The following is an 18736-nucleotide window of genomic DNA, read 5'->3' on the forward strand; positions in this document are numbered from 1 at the left end:
GGCCTGCGTCGGGTTCGGGTGCTTTTTTTGGGCCCGATCTTACCTCTAATACTCATACACCTTTTTAGCAGTAGTTGCAATGGTACTGTTAGTATTGAGCCCTGATGCCCTCTGAACACATTTTGGGGGCTAATACTACATCAGGAAGCTTCTGCTACTGGTAACCATGTAAACCAGTACTATATGCTTCATATAGGGCAGCAAGCTCCAGCCCCCAGAAATGACCTGAAAAGGGATAGGCCCTGCTAGGCTGCACTTGCCCAAGACACACCACAGACACATCTTCGACCCTAGCTGGAAAGGGATATGTGAACGTGAAATACAAGTATTACTCTATGTACTACTATTGGGGTTGACGAAAGTTAGTTTAACCCCGAAACAAAGCTCTATAACGTTTGGGTTGAACCCAGAAGTTAAAACGTACTTGTTTTAACTATGATGCCCTGCAACTAGCTGGCAACCAGTTCAGGATGTCCCCTGCCCACGGCTCAAAACTGGCTCGGATGGGCTCCAGCACCTCCGCGACCTTAGCGAGGATAAGTGGTGCAGAAAATGTATAAATGGATTGCTTTGAAGCAGGAGTCCTCAATGTCATGCTCACATGCGACAGGCAGCCCCCTAAGACCACTTGAGTAGCTGAAAATATATCATGGTCATTGTGGTTTTCTAGGAAATGTGATTTATAACTATTGTGATGTTTAGTGGTTGACTGAGCCTATTTTAACCTCTAATAATGGCATCCTGGTGAGTAATGATATAGTAATAACATGTTATTTTGCAAATGCATATCAAACTGGTAGCCCTTCTCACTTATCGGATTCAAAAAGTAGCACTCTGCTTCAAAATGTTCGAAGACCCCTGCTTTAAAGTATTAAGCAGCTCTTATTAAAGATATTACTTTTACAACGAATGCGCACTGGTATCTGGGTAATACTGTTACAAGCACTTGTAAAAGTATTTTTAGTGCTCAAAGTGTTTTTCGACATGTGTAGTGGGCTTAAGACAACAAAAGCAGGCACACGATAGGTTCCCAGGGTCCTTTACTTTCTCTCAGGCGGCACACTTGAGCCGCCGACATTCCAAATATTTCCGGAAAACGGCACAAATTAATAGATCCGACTGCGCTGTGTTCAGCCAATCAGAACGCAAGGTAGACGACACCCATGCCCCTTTTTGTATCCTACCCAATTCGTGGCATGCTAGCGACTTGAATAGCTCACATGCATTGGATCGATGGAAACCAAAACAAAGTTATTTGTTTTATTTTCTGCTTTACTAAGACTTTCTTAGAGTATATCACTGCACCCTCGTTAGCATATCTCATTAGCATATGACAAAAACAAATACAAGTAAAGGTGGCGTTTTGTCATTGAAGTAAAACTTGAAAATTATGGGATTGATCGGATGTGCAGTTCGTTATCCGGTGTTTGTGAGGCTCGTGATGTAGTTTCCATATGTGGAGATGGCATCACTGGTTTTGTGAATTTAATGTGCTGTGTTATTCATTTGTATTTTCTCTATGTACCATTTTCTCTCACAAATCTTAATTTGTTTCTATATGTAGTTGGTCGGAGCTGACGACTGCTTCATAGATCGCATCCACCGTTAAAAGGTTATTCGCGTCTTTGGACATCTTTATGCCTTGGAAATAGCTCCGTGTATAATTATTGAGACCCTTTTCTAATCCCTTTTTGAGATAAATTTGCATAATAAGTTTGCTATCAGGAATAGCGACTGACGAGCCACTCGCTCTTGTTTCAGCCGCTCCATTTGCTCGGCGTGTGATACTTGGATACCATAACTGTGGTGGGCGTGGCTTAGCGCTCTCTGTCGGATCTATTAATTGTTAAGAGATGTCGACAGGCAAAGTTACACATTTTGAATCTTCCCGTGCCGTTTTGCTCTTCTTGCAATTTGCTGTAGCACTTTTCTTTTTTTATAACCGCTTGTTTACAAGACGAAATATATCTCTCCGCTCACGGCCATGCATGCCAAGCACACACCGGCTGGGGTATCAAAAATCCTTTGCGCCGCTCTAGTCACTTTATATGGCTGCACGACTGCCAAAAAAAACGCCTCACTTAGCTAATGGAATCATTAATGACATTATTCGGACATCCCCAAGGTCAGAGAAGAAAACCCTTAACACGTCAATCTGGGTTTTGGAGACATTTTATTTATGGTACTGTAGCTGAGATCATAAGACAAAATGATGGGAACTCAAGGCCAAAAAAGTAATGGAGTTGTGAAATCCACTTCTGGGAATATATTACAGTAGACCTCCAGGATATGGCGTTCCACTTTACGGTCTGGAAGAAGATGTTCATAGGCCCCTCTTTCCTTGCAATACGACATCAACAACAAATTATTTACATGATCAAAAACCTATAACGTTTGCATCTTGAAGATACAGATATGCTATTGGCTTATCTACCTCCTACAATGATTTTCTTTTTTTTCATTCAGTGCAGAATCTCGTGAGCTTCGTAGAGATTTTGCGAGTCAACGATACAGTGCTTTATCGTCTGTACTGTATTTGCTGTAGTGTTAAAGCGGGACGCAAAAACATGATACAATTGAAAAGAAGCTTGCGATGATCAAAAAAGTGAAAAAGGCAGATAAATGATTACCCTTGGTTAGGTTTATGGCCCTAACCTATCCACTATTGAGACAATTATCTAGAATAAAGAACCAACTAAAGAAGGAAAAACTGCTAAGGGCATGATTATTCTCTTCTTAAAATCTGTTTAATTTTTTTATAAGCAGTTGCCCATCTCTTCCTTTCTTCTGCATCCACCTGCTACTCCATTCAACCAACTCAAATCAGGTGACTAAACATAATAAAAAATATTTTTTCCTTACATGTATTTTTACCTATAATGATACTTAATCCAACACTCATATATTACACTCATATATACTATTTTGTTAGTTTATTGTTTTCATCTGGGTTACCGTGGGTTCATAACGCAATAGCTACGCATTACCCTTTATACAGAAATTTTACTTTGCGTTCCCCACCTTTGAGCAGATTACCATCGTATCCCCTTATCCCAGAGGTCTACTGTACATGACCAGAGTTCCACTCATGCTAAGCTTTAATGATTTGAATGACTTCTCGTATGTACTGTATTTACAGCGTCAACATTGTGATACGTTTTATTTCTTACTTAACCACTAAACATGCATGATTCATCAACCAGATATTATTGTAAATACTGTGCATGATATCAATGTATCAGTTTTATTAGAATGGCTTGGAAGGATGATGTGACCCCAAATGTTGACGTTATCAAGGTTTCATTGTACAAATTCTATCTTTGAGATCTATCTATCTACCTTGGTCATATCCCTCGAGAGGGGTGACCGACAGCAAACACATACACAAAAACAAAGATAAGAAAAAGGAAAAAGTAGCAAAAACACAAAAAATGTGACCATGGCCAACCCAATTGCCCAAACACCCAAACAAGTTAGGCACCTCGGCACCTAAGTTGGTCATGCTTTCGTCCCTCCAGATGAAACGGGACACAAGACAGCCTGTGGTGAGCTGCCCTCTCACTGTGTCGTAAAAGGCAACTTAAGGGGACTTAAGGGAGCGAGGGGACTAGGGATCCTCTCCTCTCTAGCTCAACCCCCTAAGAGACAGCAAGGCATATGAATAAAATGGATAGTTAGGATAATTATAGATCTGCACCTAGCAGTAAGGAAAACCATGAAAACAGACTAAAAAGGGAAACATTGCATGCATTTTTTCTCTTTTTTTTTTAAACTTTACATTTTAAAGGGACAGTGTACATTATTTAGCGCCTTCAAGTTGTAAAGAAAACCCTCAATTTTTTTTTAAGACAGAAAGTATCATATAAACACTGCATGCATTTTTAAAACTGCTTATAGGTTTAAAATGTGCATTTATCGTATTTTTCGCACTATAACGCACAATCACCCAAAAATAGCCTTTTGTGATATATTTTTCAGATATAAGGCATGAAATTAAAACTACAGTAAGATCTAAGGTTGCATAAACCACAATATACATTCAAATTACATTTATTTCATAGAACAGAAGTTAACATGACGGCACCGCGGGTCAGTGCACAACCCTGCGGTTCGAAGTTCCAGGGTTCAATTTCAGCTACCGGACTCCCCTTGCGGAGTTAACATGTTCTTCTTGTGCCTGTGGGGGTTTTCTCAGGGCACTGCAGTTTCCTCCCACATTCCAAAAACATGCATGTCAGGTTAATTGGCCGGTCCAAAATTGTCCCTAGGTGCGAATTAGCGAGTGAGTTAACTGTCTCTGTGTGCCCTGCGACGGGCTGGCAACCAGTTCAGGGTGTCCCCTGCCCACTGCCAGACGATGGTTGAGATGGGCTCTAGCACCCCTGTGACCCGACTGAGGTGAACGGTGCCGATGATGGATGGAAAAATGAACATTGTGACATCTGGTTTTACCACTAACAATAATTTTTTTAGCAACAATTAACATCTTAACGCACGGGTGTCAAACTGGCGGCCCGCGGGGCGGATCTGGCCCGCTAAGGGATTGAATCCGCCACGCGAGACAACACTCAGAGAAGCGCAAAAACCGGCTGCAGGTTGAAATATGTCCACTTGATGTTGCCAAAACCAGATGCTTCTCACAAAGACGCTGTACTTGTATGTCTTTCTCTCTCTCTTTCTCTTTCTTTCTGTCTTTGTCTTTTCCTCCCTTTTTCTCTCACTCGCTGTCTCTCTCTCTTTCTCTTATTTTTGTCTCTTTTTCTTTCTCTCTAATCTACTAGTCTGGCGCCCAAGAGAATGTTGTATCGTGTGGCCCCCGAGTTAAAACAAGTTTGACACCCCTGTCTTAACCACAAAAGGGCACTCAAAGACCACTCTATATGTTTCTCAAAGGCAGAAGAGTTACCAGATGCAGTATTGTTTAATGATACACATGAACAATAATTCAAAAGAGGTTTTAACTGGGTACAAAACATTACCATAAACCAAACCTTGATTTAAGCAATCACAATACATTTCAAACTTATGGATAATTATTGTCTTAAAGAACAACGAAAGATACTTTGCAATGAGCATCCGTAAGTTGGCATATGAGCTGCCGTCAAAGTACTCTTTTTCTCTTTTTATTCCTTTTAGCAACAAGCACTTACCATGTTAACCACAAGAGGACACTTGAAGACCACTTTATATGTTTCTTAAAGGCAGGACAGTTACCACATGCAGTATTATTTATTTGTAACAAAGCATTTCCAATTTGAGCCACCGTATTTTCCAGTATACCAAAGTGCCGTATTATTTGGCGCACTTAGAAAATTCTGGCCATTTTGATATTTTTGAGGTGCAAAAGATAACATTTACTTAGCATGAGCCTTACCTAGAGGGGGCTCAGCCATCTTGCTACCGCGGGTATTCAAAAAAAAGAAAAAACCTTGCACGTGCTAAAAAGAAAAAAATGAAACATGGTGCGGTTTGCTCACTTTGAGTCTCCGTAGTTTGTATTTTTTCTTGAGGTTATTAGCACCCGTTTGGACCACACAATACAGAGACACGTAGTGGGCAAATAATAAACACTGTCCCTATAAACAATTAAGAAACTCCATTTGCTTCTGAAACAAGACATTGAGATGAGCAGTACGATTTGTCATATAGTTTCAAGACAAAAATGATTCTTCTTTCGCTTGCACCCAAAAACTGTTCCAAGTTTGTAAACAAACCCAAAGCACACTTTCCAGATGGCGTTCTGTATGCAATACAAAGAGAAGCATGGCCAGGAAACGAGGCTGAGACTATCAAGATACCTCCTCAGGTATTTCACGGAGTATGTTTGCACTACACTGTTCTTTTATTGTCTGCTTTACGATGCAATAAATGCACTACAAGTTCCAAGTTGGTGTCTCATGTTTGATAAAACCAGTCGGGCAGAGAAATATTCTACTGTGTGTCCGCTAGATGGTAGAATGTGACCTTGAAATATATGGTGGAGAGTGGCTATGATTCAATACGACCACCAGGGGCGTTCTAACTTTTCTGGCTTTTATTCAATTGGTGACTGGAAGCGTTTTACTCAAGTAATTATCACTCACTTATTTAGAAAAACCATCAAGCTTTAGAACTTTTAAATATGAACTTTGTTTCCATGATGATAACATCAAAAAAATCCAAACAAAACATTTGTTGTTTTTAAAGCAGGGTTTTCTTTGTTTGTTTATTTAACTTCACCACAAAGAGAAGAATTGACATATTTTATTTTTTAATACGGGGCAACATTTCAATTTTATCATATTTGTCTGGTGTTCACCAGAAAAAGTCGTGCTTGGAAATTAAGGCCCATTTCCAAATCATGTTTAATTGTAAAAGTTGCATCAAATTGTTTCTTTATTTCCCATATATATTCAATTTAATAGTCTATTTGACAACATTATTTGGTAAAATTATATCAAAAATTAAAAATTGGCAAGAAAAATACCCAATACCTTGAATAGTACCTAAATTTCAGTGAACTCAAAGCTTTAGAAAGTTAACTCACCTTGTAGGAGCAGTTTTATTAGAAATAAATCAACTTAACTCAGAATCTCGAGTTGAAAAAAAATTATGGAATTTATCTTCTGATTGGTGCAAATTTGAATTTTGTCCAATATTTATTCATTATATTATATTATTTTTTTAATCTAGGGTTTATATATATATATATATATATATATATATATATATATATATATATATATATATATATATATATATATATATATATATATATATGATGGAATTACAAAAACCCACTAAAACATAAGATGTATCACTATGTGGAGCTGTAATATGTGTAAAAATATAGAAATCAATTTCCAAAAACTTAACAACAGCCAATGTATGACTGATTAATCGGGTGTACTGTCTTTAATAGTACAATCGGATTCCAGCGTTATGCAGTTTCCTAGTCAATTTAGATCAGATGGTCGATTAATATACTAATATAGAATAATACAATCAGATACCTGTGTCGTGCCCTTTCTCAGCTCAGCATCTTTTTCTCATATTCGATATTTCTAAAGCATTTTTTGGTGTTAATTTTGCTGTGCAGTTTACATGTTACAATGACAATAAATTTGTAACTCACAATCCTTGCAGTGCTTTATGATGCAATATTCTTTTACTGCACTATTATTATAACTTGTAACATTTGAAATGCACAATTGAATAAACATTTGTCTCTGGCACCATGATTTAAAAGTCTGATAATGAGATAAAATTGCCTGCCTTTTCATATGAAACAAAATGTAATTATTTCTAATACAAGATTGGGGATGTGCGATATACATGAGTTTGCTTTATACAAGAATAAATACGGTACTTATGGCTGGCCCTTATCAACAAAGCCAAGCTCGGACCCGTGCCCTGACTCTTGGTCAGCTAGAACCTTCTGCAAGTGGACCTCAGGAACCGAGCTTGTGGAGAAAGACTGAAGCCGATGCCGGGACGATTTGCGGTCCAAACCCAGTTCTCTTATGTCCAGAAGAGGCGTGCAGGAAGGTGAGAGAGATGGAATGGAGGAGGACCAGGATGCTAGCGGCGTTAGCTTTTGCTCTTGTGGAGAACTGTGAAGAGATGATGGAGCAGAACCAGAGGTGGGACCACCGGAACAGAAAAATGGGTCAAACTCTGCAACTGCCGCCGCAGATGACGGTTCAGGTATTGGGTCATGTTGCCGGGTGGAAAGCGGTGGTGCTGGGGAGCAGGTGTGCGAGGAGATGCTGGGAGGTGGAGTTACAGGGTTGGCGATCAGAAAGGTCGGTGGGTTGGGAACAATCGGTTTGAGGAGCCGGGTCATTTCCTGCAGCTCTTTACTTACTGAGGTGACCTGGCGAGAAAGAACCTTCATCTGGTCCAAAGGTGGAGAAATGAGTAGATCAGGGTTGAGATTACACTGTCAAAAAAAATATTGTCCTATTGGTAGAAAATGTAGCCTTTTTTAAGGATACATTTCCCCAGTTTACAGTATACAATAAATTATTTTTTATAGATTAAGAAAGAGCATAATAAAAATAAGATAAGTTGTCTTTTCCAGAATATGGTAGATATTCTTGATCATTTTAAAGTAGTTTTCTCTTAATTGAGCTTAAGTGGTTATGCTTATTTATGGATGTTATTTCTTAATTTAATCAAGAAATAAGATAAAACATCTTTAAACGAGGAAAAAGGTAGCAAACATTTCTTTAAGTTAAAGAGTGTCACTGTCCTCCAGAGGGCGCCAACAGGCAGGCGAACTGGAGAACTGCACACTTGTTCTTCATCACCCGCACCTGACCCTAACTAGGAATCCAGTACCAAAACATAACCCTTTTCTGGCAAGGGGGTAAGAGTTCATTTCATTTGTTCACAACATTTTTCAAAAACTCATCCGTTCATTTTATTTAGCTTATCTAGGTTTGGGTCCCGGGAGCAGCAGCTTTAGCAGGGAGGCCCAGACCTCCCTATCCCCAGCATCTTCATCTGGCTCATCCGCTGGGATCCTGAGGCGTTCCCAGGCCAGCCTAGAGACATAGTCTCTCCAGCTTGTCCTAAGTCGTTTCTGGGGCCTCCTGTCGGTGGGACATGCCCTGAGCACATCCCAAAAGAGGCATCCAGGAGGCATCCTTAACAGATGCCCGGGTCACTCAAATGGCTCTTCTTAATGCGGAGGAGCAGCTGCTCTACATTGAGTCCCTATCAGATAAACAAGCACCGATCTGTTTGTTGATCTCCCGTTGTAACTGACCCTCCCTCATGAACAAAATCCCGAGATGCTTGAACTCCTTCACTTCGGGAAGGATCTTATCCCCAAGCCATAAAGCATGCCACCCTTTTCTGGCTGGTAACCATGGTCTCAAACTTGGAGTTGCTGATTTTCATCCCGGCCGCTTCACCCTCGGCTGTGAATTGCTCCAGTGAAAGTTGAATATCGTGGCTTTAGGAAGCCAACAGCCCCACATCATTGGCAAAAAGCAGAGATGCAAGAGTGAAGCCCCTTCTGTCTTCAAAAGTTAAGAACAGAATTGGTGACAAAGGGCGAAGTCCAACTCCCATTGAAAACAAATCTGAATTATTGTTGTCAAGCGGACCACATCCGGCACCTGACATACAGTGACCGAACAAACTGGACAAAACTGTCTTGTACCCCATACTCCCGAAGCACCCTCCACAGGGATCCTCGAGGAACACGGTCAAATGCTATCTACAAGTCCACAAAAGACAGATGGGCAAACACCCATGCACCCTTGAGCACCCCGCAGAGTGTGTGGAGCTGATCCACTGTTACATGGCCCGGAAAAAAACTACACTGCTCTGACTGATTCCGAGATTCAACTTGCCGATTGACCCTTCACTCCAGTACCCCAGATAAGACTTACTGGAGGGGGGCAGAGAAGTGTGATTCCCCTTTAGTTGGAACACACTCTTCGTCCCCCTTCCTGAAAAGTCCAGATTTACTGTTCCCAATGTCCACGGGATTTTGCAGAGGTATGTCAAGCCTTAATGAAGTCTGTGTGGATCTCATCCACCCCCGGGGGCCTTGCCACCGAGGACCTTTGAAAAAAAATAGATCTCTATGCTACTTGAGACAAGTTTCCATCTTTTAAAAACAAATTTTCTTATTTTACTACGAAAGCTACAAAGATAAAATATCTTAAAATAAAAAAATATGTATATTTAAAATTCTGCTAATGCGGTAAGTATAATTTTTTTGGAATGTAAGACATCAGTGCAACGGTCTCACCTGGTGCTTTAGCTTAGCGATAGCATGCATGGTGTCACCATCGTCGTGTCCCTCAGCTGATGGCAAAAGAAAATGAGCTCAGAAGGTTGCAGAAGTTTTAAAACTGTTGCTTGTTACCTGTACTTGAATTGTGGCCGGATAGAAAACCCTGCGTGGAACAGGCAGTATAATCACACTTTACATCCTGGCCGCTTTGATTTTCTGTTTCAAATCCATCTACAAAGCTGAAAAACGGAAAATGTGGCAAACAAAAATGAAATTTCCTATTAGAGTTGAATGACATCAAGGTATTTAATCAGGTTTCCAGCAAAATTAGAAGTAAAACCCTTTTATTCAATTTTTCTGAACCCATTCTCATTGTTTCTCGAATGTTTTTTTTTAATGAGACATAAAAAAAATTAAAATAAGTTGACAGTAATTTGTTGCAAAAATCAATTGTGAAATGAAAGAAAAATACTTCTAATGATTTCTTTGCAAAATAAGAAAAATAAACATATTTTAAAAAATGTTGTAAAATAAGAAAAATAATTATTAAATAGTGAGCCTTACCCATTAGCTCCCCCCCACCACAAAGGATTTTTAAAATCCACTATAAAGTCCGAAAAATAAAACCATATTTTTAAGGATTTCTCAAATTTCTTTCTCAAATAAGTAAAATAATACATATGAAAAAGTTGGTCTGATATCAGACATATTAGATTTAGAGTTTTCTCATTTTAATGAAAATATTACTGTATTATTTTATGACAACTGATTATTACAAGAACGTTTTATGACCAGCTCAGTAGCCTAGATGGTAAGGCGCCCGCTTTGAGACTGGGAGGTTCGGGTTCGCGCCCCGGCCGAGTCATTCCTAAGACTTAAAAAGTGGTCGGCGGCGCCCTCTCTTGGCTGCGGCTGCATCGGGTCAGGTGCAATCGACATTTCGTTCTGTGTACATTGTTACACAGAATGACAATACAAGGAAATTATTATTATTATATTATTATTATTGCGTTATTATATTTTCATTTAAAAATTTCTTGCTGTTGTGGAATATTTAAAGATACTTTCAATAAAATATACGTTCTGTTTTACTTATTTTATTAGAATTTTTTTATAGTTACATTTTAATCATTGAAATGCGAAGTTTTTTGTTTTGTTTTTTACAAATGACTACTGTACTGTCGAATAATAATATATTATTATTTGTGTGTTGTGTGTATATATATATATATATATATATATATATATATACAATGCATCCGGAAAGTATTCACAGCGCTTCACTTTTTCCACATTTTGTTATGTTACAGCCTCATTCCAAATTGTATTAATTTTATCTCTTATCTCAAAATTCTACACAAAATACTCCATTATGACAATGTGAAAAAGTTATTTTTTAACTTTTTTTGAATTTATTAAAAATAGAAAACTAAGAAATCACAATTACATAAGTATTCACAGCCTTTGCCATGAAGCTCAAAATTGAGCTCAGGTGCATCTTTTTTCTACTGATCATCCTTGAGATCTTTCTACAGCTTAATTGGAGTCCACCTGCAGTAAATTCAGTTGATTGGACATGATTTGGAAAGGCACACACCTGTCTATCTAAGGTCCCACAGTTGAGTGTGCATGTCAGAGCACAAACACCAAGCATGAAGTCAAAAGAACTGTCTGTAGACCTGCGAGACAGGATTGTCTTGAGGCACAAATCTGAGGAAGGATACAGAAAAAATTCTGCTGCTTTGAAGGTCCCAATGAGTACAGTGGCCTCCATTATTCGTAAATGGAAGACATTTGGAACCACCAGGAGTCTTCCTAGAGCTGGCCGACCTTCTAAACTGAGCAATCGGGGAAGAAGGGCCTTAGTCAGGGAGGTGACCAAGAACCGGATGGTCACTCTGTCAGAGCTTCAGCGTTCCTCTGTGGAGAGAGGAGAGCCTTCCAGAAGGACAACCAATTTCGAGATAGGAGATTAAATTAATACAATTTGGAATGAGGCTGTAACATAACAAAATGTGGAAAAAGTGAAGCGCTGTGAATACTTTCCGGATGCACTGTACATATATATATATATATATATATATATATATATATATATATATATATATATACATATAATATAAAATCAACCTTCCTGTGAAAATCGACCTTTCCTGTGATTCTTGCTGCAAGAAACAAAAGTGAGTCTCAATGAGACTGAATGAAGGACGGCATCTCATTGAGAGTTAAAGGATAACCATTGGGCCCCCTGCCTGGGGATAATCGATTCGTTTCATACCGAGGGCTGAGCTCCGGCTGCAAGCAGCTGAAGCTCACAACAGGAATCTGCAGGCTGGCGGGCCGAGTTTGAACAGCGGATGGTCGGGAGGGTCTCGGCGGAAGAAGCGGCGAGCGAAGGGGAGAACGCAATGGCGAGCTCAAGCCTCGGCCCAGTCTGACCAGCGGGGCCATCTTAGGGACAGTTGAGCTGTGTTCTTCGGCGTTCGGGCCCTCTTCGTCCTCCTTGATGGAGGGAAGCTTCTTCACAAGTCCTCCGTTGCTCTCGCAGTTCACCTGTAACCAACATGTTGACTCTGCAAATAAGGTATCTGAGTGATAAGATAAGATGATCATTTTAGATTTAGGTTTAGTTTTTTAGTAGTTAAGCAAACACTAAAAAAGGAGAGAATGCACCAATTATTTTCAGTTTGCAGGGAGAACAAAAGAGCATTAAATTAGATTAAGTAAAACAAAATTAAATTACATACAATTAAGATTGGTATTTATATAATTTTAATGTGGGAATAAATCCACCAAATGTTTGAACCCACAATTCTGGACTGATTCCCAACGATAAAAATATGAAGAGGATTTTGTATATTTATATATATATATATATATATATATATATATATATGTGCATATATATATGCATATAGTCGCAGGGCACACAGAGACAGACAACTCACTCGCTCATTCACATCTAAGGACAATTTCGACCGCCAAATTAACCAAGCATACATGTTTTTGGAATGTGGGAGGATACCGGAGTGCCCGGAGGAAAGCCACGCAAGCACGGGGAGAACATGCAAACTTCACACAGGAAGCTTCGATCTCATGACCTCAGAACTGTGCCGCACATGCGCTAACCACTGCGCTGCAGTGCTGCCCTATGTATATATACATATACATATATGTATATATATATATATATATATATATATATATATATATATATATATATATATACATATATATATATATATATATAAATTACATTAAAAAAATACAATCCAATTGTTAGAAAAACTTTAGAATTTAAAAAGATAGTAGAAAAAAAGAGTCACAATTGTTTGAACCCAGAATTTTAGATAGATTGCCAAACATTTAATTAAATTATGATTATTGAATGCATCAAATTAAAATTAAATTGGATTAAAAAACAAATTAAGTTGTATCTGTATCTATTTAATTTAAATGTAAAAAAAATTACAGTCACAAACATCGTCGAGTCTAGAACTTTGGACATATTGCCTAAAATTAGACATACATCCATCCATTATCTGCACCGCTTCTCCTAGGTAGGGTGTGGGGTGCCTTAAATCAAATGACCATAAGTTAAAAGAACTTTCATAAATTAGATAAAATAAAACAAAATTTTAGTAAAGAATTAAAATCGGTCTCTATATCATTCAAATGCATATAAAAAAGTAACAAAAATATTTGAACGTTGAATTTTTGACAAATCGTCTAAAATAAAATGAAATAAGATTAAATAGAGAGGAAAAAAAGATAAACGATGAAATAAGGAATACATTTTAAAAATAAAATATAAAAATGTAATTAAAAATGAAAATGAAAAATAGAATAAAAATAACATAAAAATGTAAATATAGAAATGTTACAATGAAATAAAATAAATTCAGTAAGTGAATTAGTTTAAACAGATAAAATTGAATTCATTTACCGGTATAGTAAATTCAAACCCTTAAATTTGTCAAATGCCTGTTTCCTTTCCTGCTCATCTGCAAAATCACAGACTTCATCATGCCACACTATGCAACAATTACTCCGGTTACAAAAATGTGACGATTCAAATTATAATTAGTCTTTATTGTCATGAACGACAAGATAGTGAACATTGTTAACAAGATAAGACGTGACATTCCAGGATACATGTAGTTAAATGCTTGAATGAGAAAAATATGACTATTGAGATGAGAAGGGAACATATTCACGAGGTAGTGGATGTCAACCAAGCTGCGATTTTCCATTTAAAGTTCCACCAGACCTGACCTTCATTCACTTTCTCTTTCATTGAGAAGCAAATATCATTCACCATTCCCTTTGCCACTTCCACCAAGGAACGAAGATCTTGCCTCCATCTCCTTTCCTCCCCCCTTGCATTTGTATCCCCTCCATCCAGTCCACGTGCGAGCAAGACTTCTATTTTTAGATCACAAGCATTTAATTTTAGCGGAGGTCTTGCTCTAGGGGAGGGGGGGCTTTTTGGGATTTCATTCTGTCTGTGATGGCTGCACGTGCGGCTGCAACGCGTGTCGGGCAAATGCGAGCCGTGTCGGAATGCCTGCATCACAAAGGGTGTTTAAAATCAGAATGTTTCCTCTTTTGCTGCACCCTTTCATTTCTATGTTACAGCAGCTCAACAGCTTGTCATTGTCGCTGACCCCTTTTCTTCCCTAGGGTCAACCCTCCCCATGTCCTATTCCGGAGCTAAATTTAGCACCATGTAATGTGTGAAAAATCCATGCCTGTTTCTGTGCGTTTATGCGCTCAGTGACTCGAGACAAGAAGCGGTGTTCGGTTAATGCCATTAGCATGGGGAATTTTGCCGTGGACGCCATCGGCTGCAGAAGTCCAACGGCAGTGTCCCCCTCCACACCTGAGGTTCCCAACCACCAACAAGCTGTGGACCGATACCGGCCGCACAGAAAGAAAAATGTGTGGGCCAATATCCGAATCATGTGATGCTAAATATATTTTGTCTATGAATACTCATTTAATAACTTCATTGTCAGACTTCTTTCATTATTTTTCCTCTAGTAGTGCTGCTTCCAGATGTGTGCTTTCATATTTAAGCGTTTTACTCATCACATTTCAGATATCGTTGCCAGGCTCAAACATTTGCCTGGAGGATTCACGATCAGTTGTGCAGGCCCTGAGGGATAACATGTCGATACAGCTATTGTTTTAGCTCCGGGGACGGAAACCTGTGGCTCAGACGCCGCATGCGTCTCTTTGGGGCTGTAGAGTGGCTCCTTGGCACTTTTACAAAAATATTTACAAATTGAAAAATAAATGAAGGAGGCAAATATGTATATTTTTTATTATCGTTTCTCTAGGAGGACAAATATTACAATGCTGTTAAAATGTGTAAAATAAATATTACATTTCAACTCTTGGTGTAACTACGTAAATATGAGACGAGGGGGAAATCAGTTCTTTGTTTTGCTCGCTCCCGTCTTTCCTGTTAGAACCGGGTGTGGTGCAAGCTCCGCCCCTTTTAAAGCGGCAGTGTCACAATTTAAAACTGCATTCATACTTTCAACACAGAAGTCACATTAAACAGGGAAGAGCACAAGGTTTTTATGAATTGATGTTTGATTTTTTTCAGTGTTCATTTTGAATGACACTTGGGCATTTTATCCATTTTGTGTTGTTTAGGCTCAAGAATGGCCACTTTTAGTATCAAAAGAGAGAGAGAGAAGAGGATGCTGCTTCGTTTTACCCATGCACTGACTTGTTTGACATTTGCACAGGAATCCTACTTAAACTACATGAATGTGATTCTATAAACTTTACATTATCAAAAAGCTGCTGTTATATTTTTATAAAAGTAAGATATGTTTTATTACACTATTTTTGTTGTCCAATTAGGGTATGCACATTCAATTTCAAATCCTTAAAATGAAAATGACATCAAAAATAAGATATGATTATTGCGTTTACTTAATTTTATCAAATGAAATGAAACATACTGCAATTCATTGATTTTGTATTGACGTTCAACATAAGGGAGTATCTTACAATATAATATTCACATATCCACAGGATGCACTGCATTAAACATAGTCATTTTGATAGTAGGCTAAAATAGCTAAAGGCCCGGTCACACAGCCTTTCACGGGCGTATCGAGGCTGAATCACGGCCAGAAATTTCTGCCCGTGAAGCAGACGCTGTTGGACGCTTTTGAGATCGCGATACAGACGAGATACAGCCGTGCTTTACACGCGCAAAAAAGTTTTGCGCTGCTCAAAACTTGAGACCACGGGTAACCACGGGCGGCACAGCGATGCAGCCGCGGTTACCAGCGATAAGGACGCGGAACAGTCGCCGGAAGGGCGCGGAACAGTTGCCGGCCAATTTTGCACATTTTCCACCTAAGATTTTAATTTAATTTTGAAGGCAAATTGTCGCAAAGCCAGAGTGACTTAAAAAATAAGCTGGACTTGTCAAGGCATAATTTGATCAATATTGCTGACTGTTTCCACAGCAGAACCATACAATCTGACTTTTATAAGTGGCATTTATCCTATTTGACGATACTTTATCCTATTTTTCCTGTAAAATGACATTTTTACTTAATGCCTGGAAAAAAAAGGTAAAGGGTTCTTGGGTTCTCCAATATTGAATTGATCAAAGTTTACTTATACTGGTATATATATAATTGGGTGGATTTTACATTTTTGTCAGATATTGGTAGACATTTTTTTTAATAAAAAAGAAATACGAAGAATATCCTAGTCTGGCTTTAGAGACAGAACTGGGGTAGTACTGGAACTGAGCAAGCGTGTGGATAAGAGAGTACTCGGTTGGTTCGGACACATGGAGAGGATGGATGAGGAGGAGCGAATGTTTAAGAGGATCTACAGAGCAAAAGTAAATGGAAGGAGACCAAGAGGAACGCCGCAATTGACGTGGATGGATGGTGTTATGAGTGCACTGCAGGAAGGAGGTCTAAATCTAGTGGAAACTAGACCTCTTGTTGGTGATAGAAATGAGTGGAGATATGTTGTTAAAAGGAAAGTGGGATGTATGGACGCGTTCTAAGGGATGGGCAGGGCACCCGTATGATGTGGCAGGGGTAAACCAGTGAAAGCTTTTGGCCCCTTCTGTTGAAAAGAAAAGTGTGTTGTGTCACCTGACCCGAGTGGCATGGCCGCTTTCTTGTGTCCCGTTTCACTTGGAGGGACGAAAGCATGACCAACTTAGGTGTCAAGGTGCCTAACTTGTTTGGGTGTTTGAGCATTTGGGTTGGCCATGGTCTAAAAACTTTTGTGTGTGTTTTTTCCCTTTTTTATTTTCTTTTTATTTTCTTTTTATTTTCTTTTTATTTTCTTATTTTTTCTTTTTATTTTATTTTCTTTGTTATTGTATGTGTTTACCTTGCAGTCGGTCACCCCTCTTGAGGGATATGACCAAGATAGATAGATAGATAGATAGATAGATAGATAGATAGATAGATAGATAGATAGATAGTTGGATAGGTAAAGACTGGCTTTAATTTATTTAGATGTTTTTTTCCAGGAAGTAAATAAACCGATTGATTACGTCTTTAGTGAGGGATTGCCATGTTGAAGAGACAGTGTGTATAATTTGACCACAATATGTCATTGTATTGTGTCCTGCAACAAAGACAAGTGCTAAAAATGTAAAAGAACACAAAAACGGAGACTCAAAGTGACCAAACAGCACCATTTTTCATGTAATTCTGTTACCCAGCCTTTAGCAAAGTTTTTGGTTTTGCATATCCGTATATGCAAGATTGCCGAGATGTCAGCTTCCTCTTGGGGAGGCTCGTTACATGTCAAATGAATGCAAATTTCTAGTCCTATAACTATTTAAAAACTTTTATATGATAGTTCATGTATTTTTGCTCATTAATTTACTCAATATTGTTTTGTCTTAGTGACACGATGGAGGAGTGGTTAGCGCAGTTATGAAGTCATGGGATCAAATCGGGCTGCTAGCCTTCCTGTAAGGAGTTTGCACGTTCTCTTTGTGCTTGCGTGGGTTTCCTCTTGGCACTTCGGTTTCCTCCCACATTCCCAAATCATGCATATCAGGTTATTTTGCCGGTCCAAATTGTCCCTAGGTGTGAATGAGTGTTTGTGTTGTCTGTCTCTGTGTGCTCTGCGACTGGCTGGCAACCATTTCAGGTTGTCTCCTGCCCATTGCCCAAAGGCAGGTGGGATAAGCCCCAGACAACTGTGACCATGATCATATCCCAGCTTTTAATGGACTCCAAATAAATGATTACTTTTCAAAATCTAAAAATAAATAATTAAATGGAAATGAGTGGACAGTCCAAGACTAAATCACCCTGTGCTCTGTTGAACAACCACAAAGTTCGCTACAGAATCTAATCAGGCATAAGATGAAATACTTTGATATCTCAGCCTCAAGGGGACTAAAAACCGTTGGACCAAAACAACCCATTCTTGTCAATGTCAATAATCTGAGAGAAATCAAATGAATTTGAAGCATGGCCGCCGGATTATTACATCCCAGAACAGATGCAGAACACGCTGCAGGCACAGGCCATCTGCTTGGGGAACATCTCGGGAACCCGGGGGGGACCTGGACTGTGTATCTTTCTTATGGCCTCCCTCCAAGAATCTTGATGCCGTAAAATGGTATGCAGTGATACCTCGGTACTCTAACAGATCTGTACTCGACACCAAAATTTGGATCATTTTTGTTGTGTTATTCGAGTGAAAAAATCGGAACCTCTATTGTAGAGATTATCTGTTTAACAGCACAAGTTGAAAATTTAGTGTGATTTTGTGCGTTTTACTGACTTTTCTCCCTGAAAATAATCAGTTCAAAGAAATTTCATATTCAGGGGAAGGAAGAGAGGAGAATGGTGAGAACAAGGATTGACAAGGAAATTATACCCAAATACTGTACGTGAATGGTGACCAAGTGTCTGTTTTCGCCTTCCTGTATCTAACAGTACAGTACAGCAATATTTCTTATGTGGTGGGTGGGTGACTTTATTT

At 38.9% G+C, this 18736-nt stretch overlaps 1 protein-coding gene across 5 annotated transcripts in view; it reads right to left on the reverse strand.

The window, feature by feature from the left end:
* Positions 1–6712: 6712 nt before the first annotated feature.
* Positions 6713–18736, reverse strand: part of LOC148369678 (voltage-gated delayed rectifier potassium channel KCNH8-like) — a 40936-nt gene continuing 28912 nt past the window's right edge. Inside the window, exons 12-16 of one of the 5 annotated variants that reach the window (XM_088331792.1) lie at positions 12012–12286; positions 9866–9972; positions 9749–9804; positions 7847–7876; positions 6713–7592 (exon numbers count right to left, since the gene is read on the reverse strand). In XM_088331792.1, coding sequence (XP_088187918.1) covers positions 7431–7592; positions 7847–7876; positions 9749–9804; positions 9866–9972; positions 12012–12286 — 630 coding nt within the window. In that variant the 3' untranslated portion in view covers positions 6713–7430. Of the gene's footprint in view, positions 7922–9748; positions 9805–9865; positions 9973–12011; positions 12287–18736 lie in introns of all 5 variants that reach the window. The other 4 variants (XM_088331794.1, XM_088331793.1, XM_088331791.1 and 1 more) reach the window with 4 other exon arrangements.

Source organism: Urocampus carinirostris, chromosome 3 (assembly GCF_059441175.1).
Source record: "Urocampus carinirostris isolate Australia breed hairy pipefish chromosome 3, RoL_Ucar_1.0, whole genome shotgun sequence".
NCBI lineage: Eukaryota > Metazoa > Chordata > Actinopteri > Syngnathiformes > Syngnathidae > Urocampus > Urocampus carinirostris.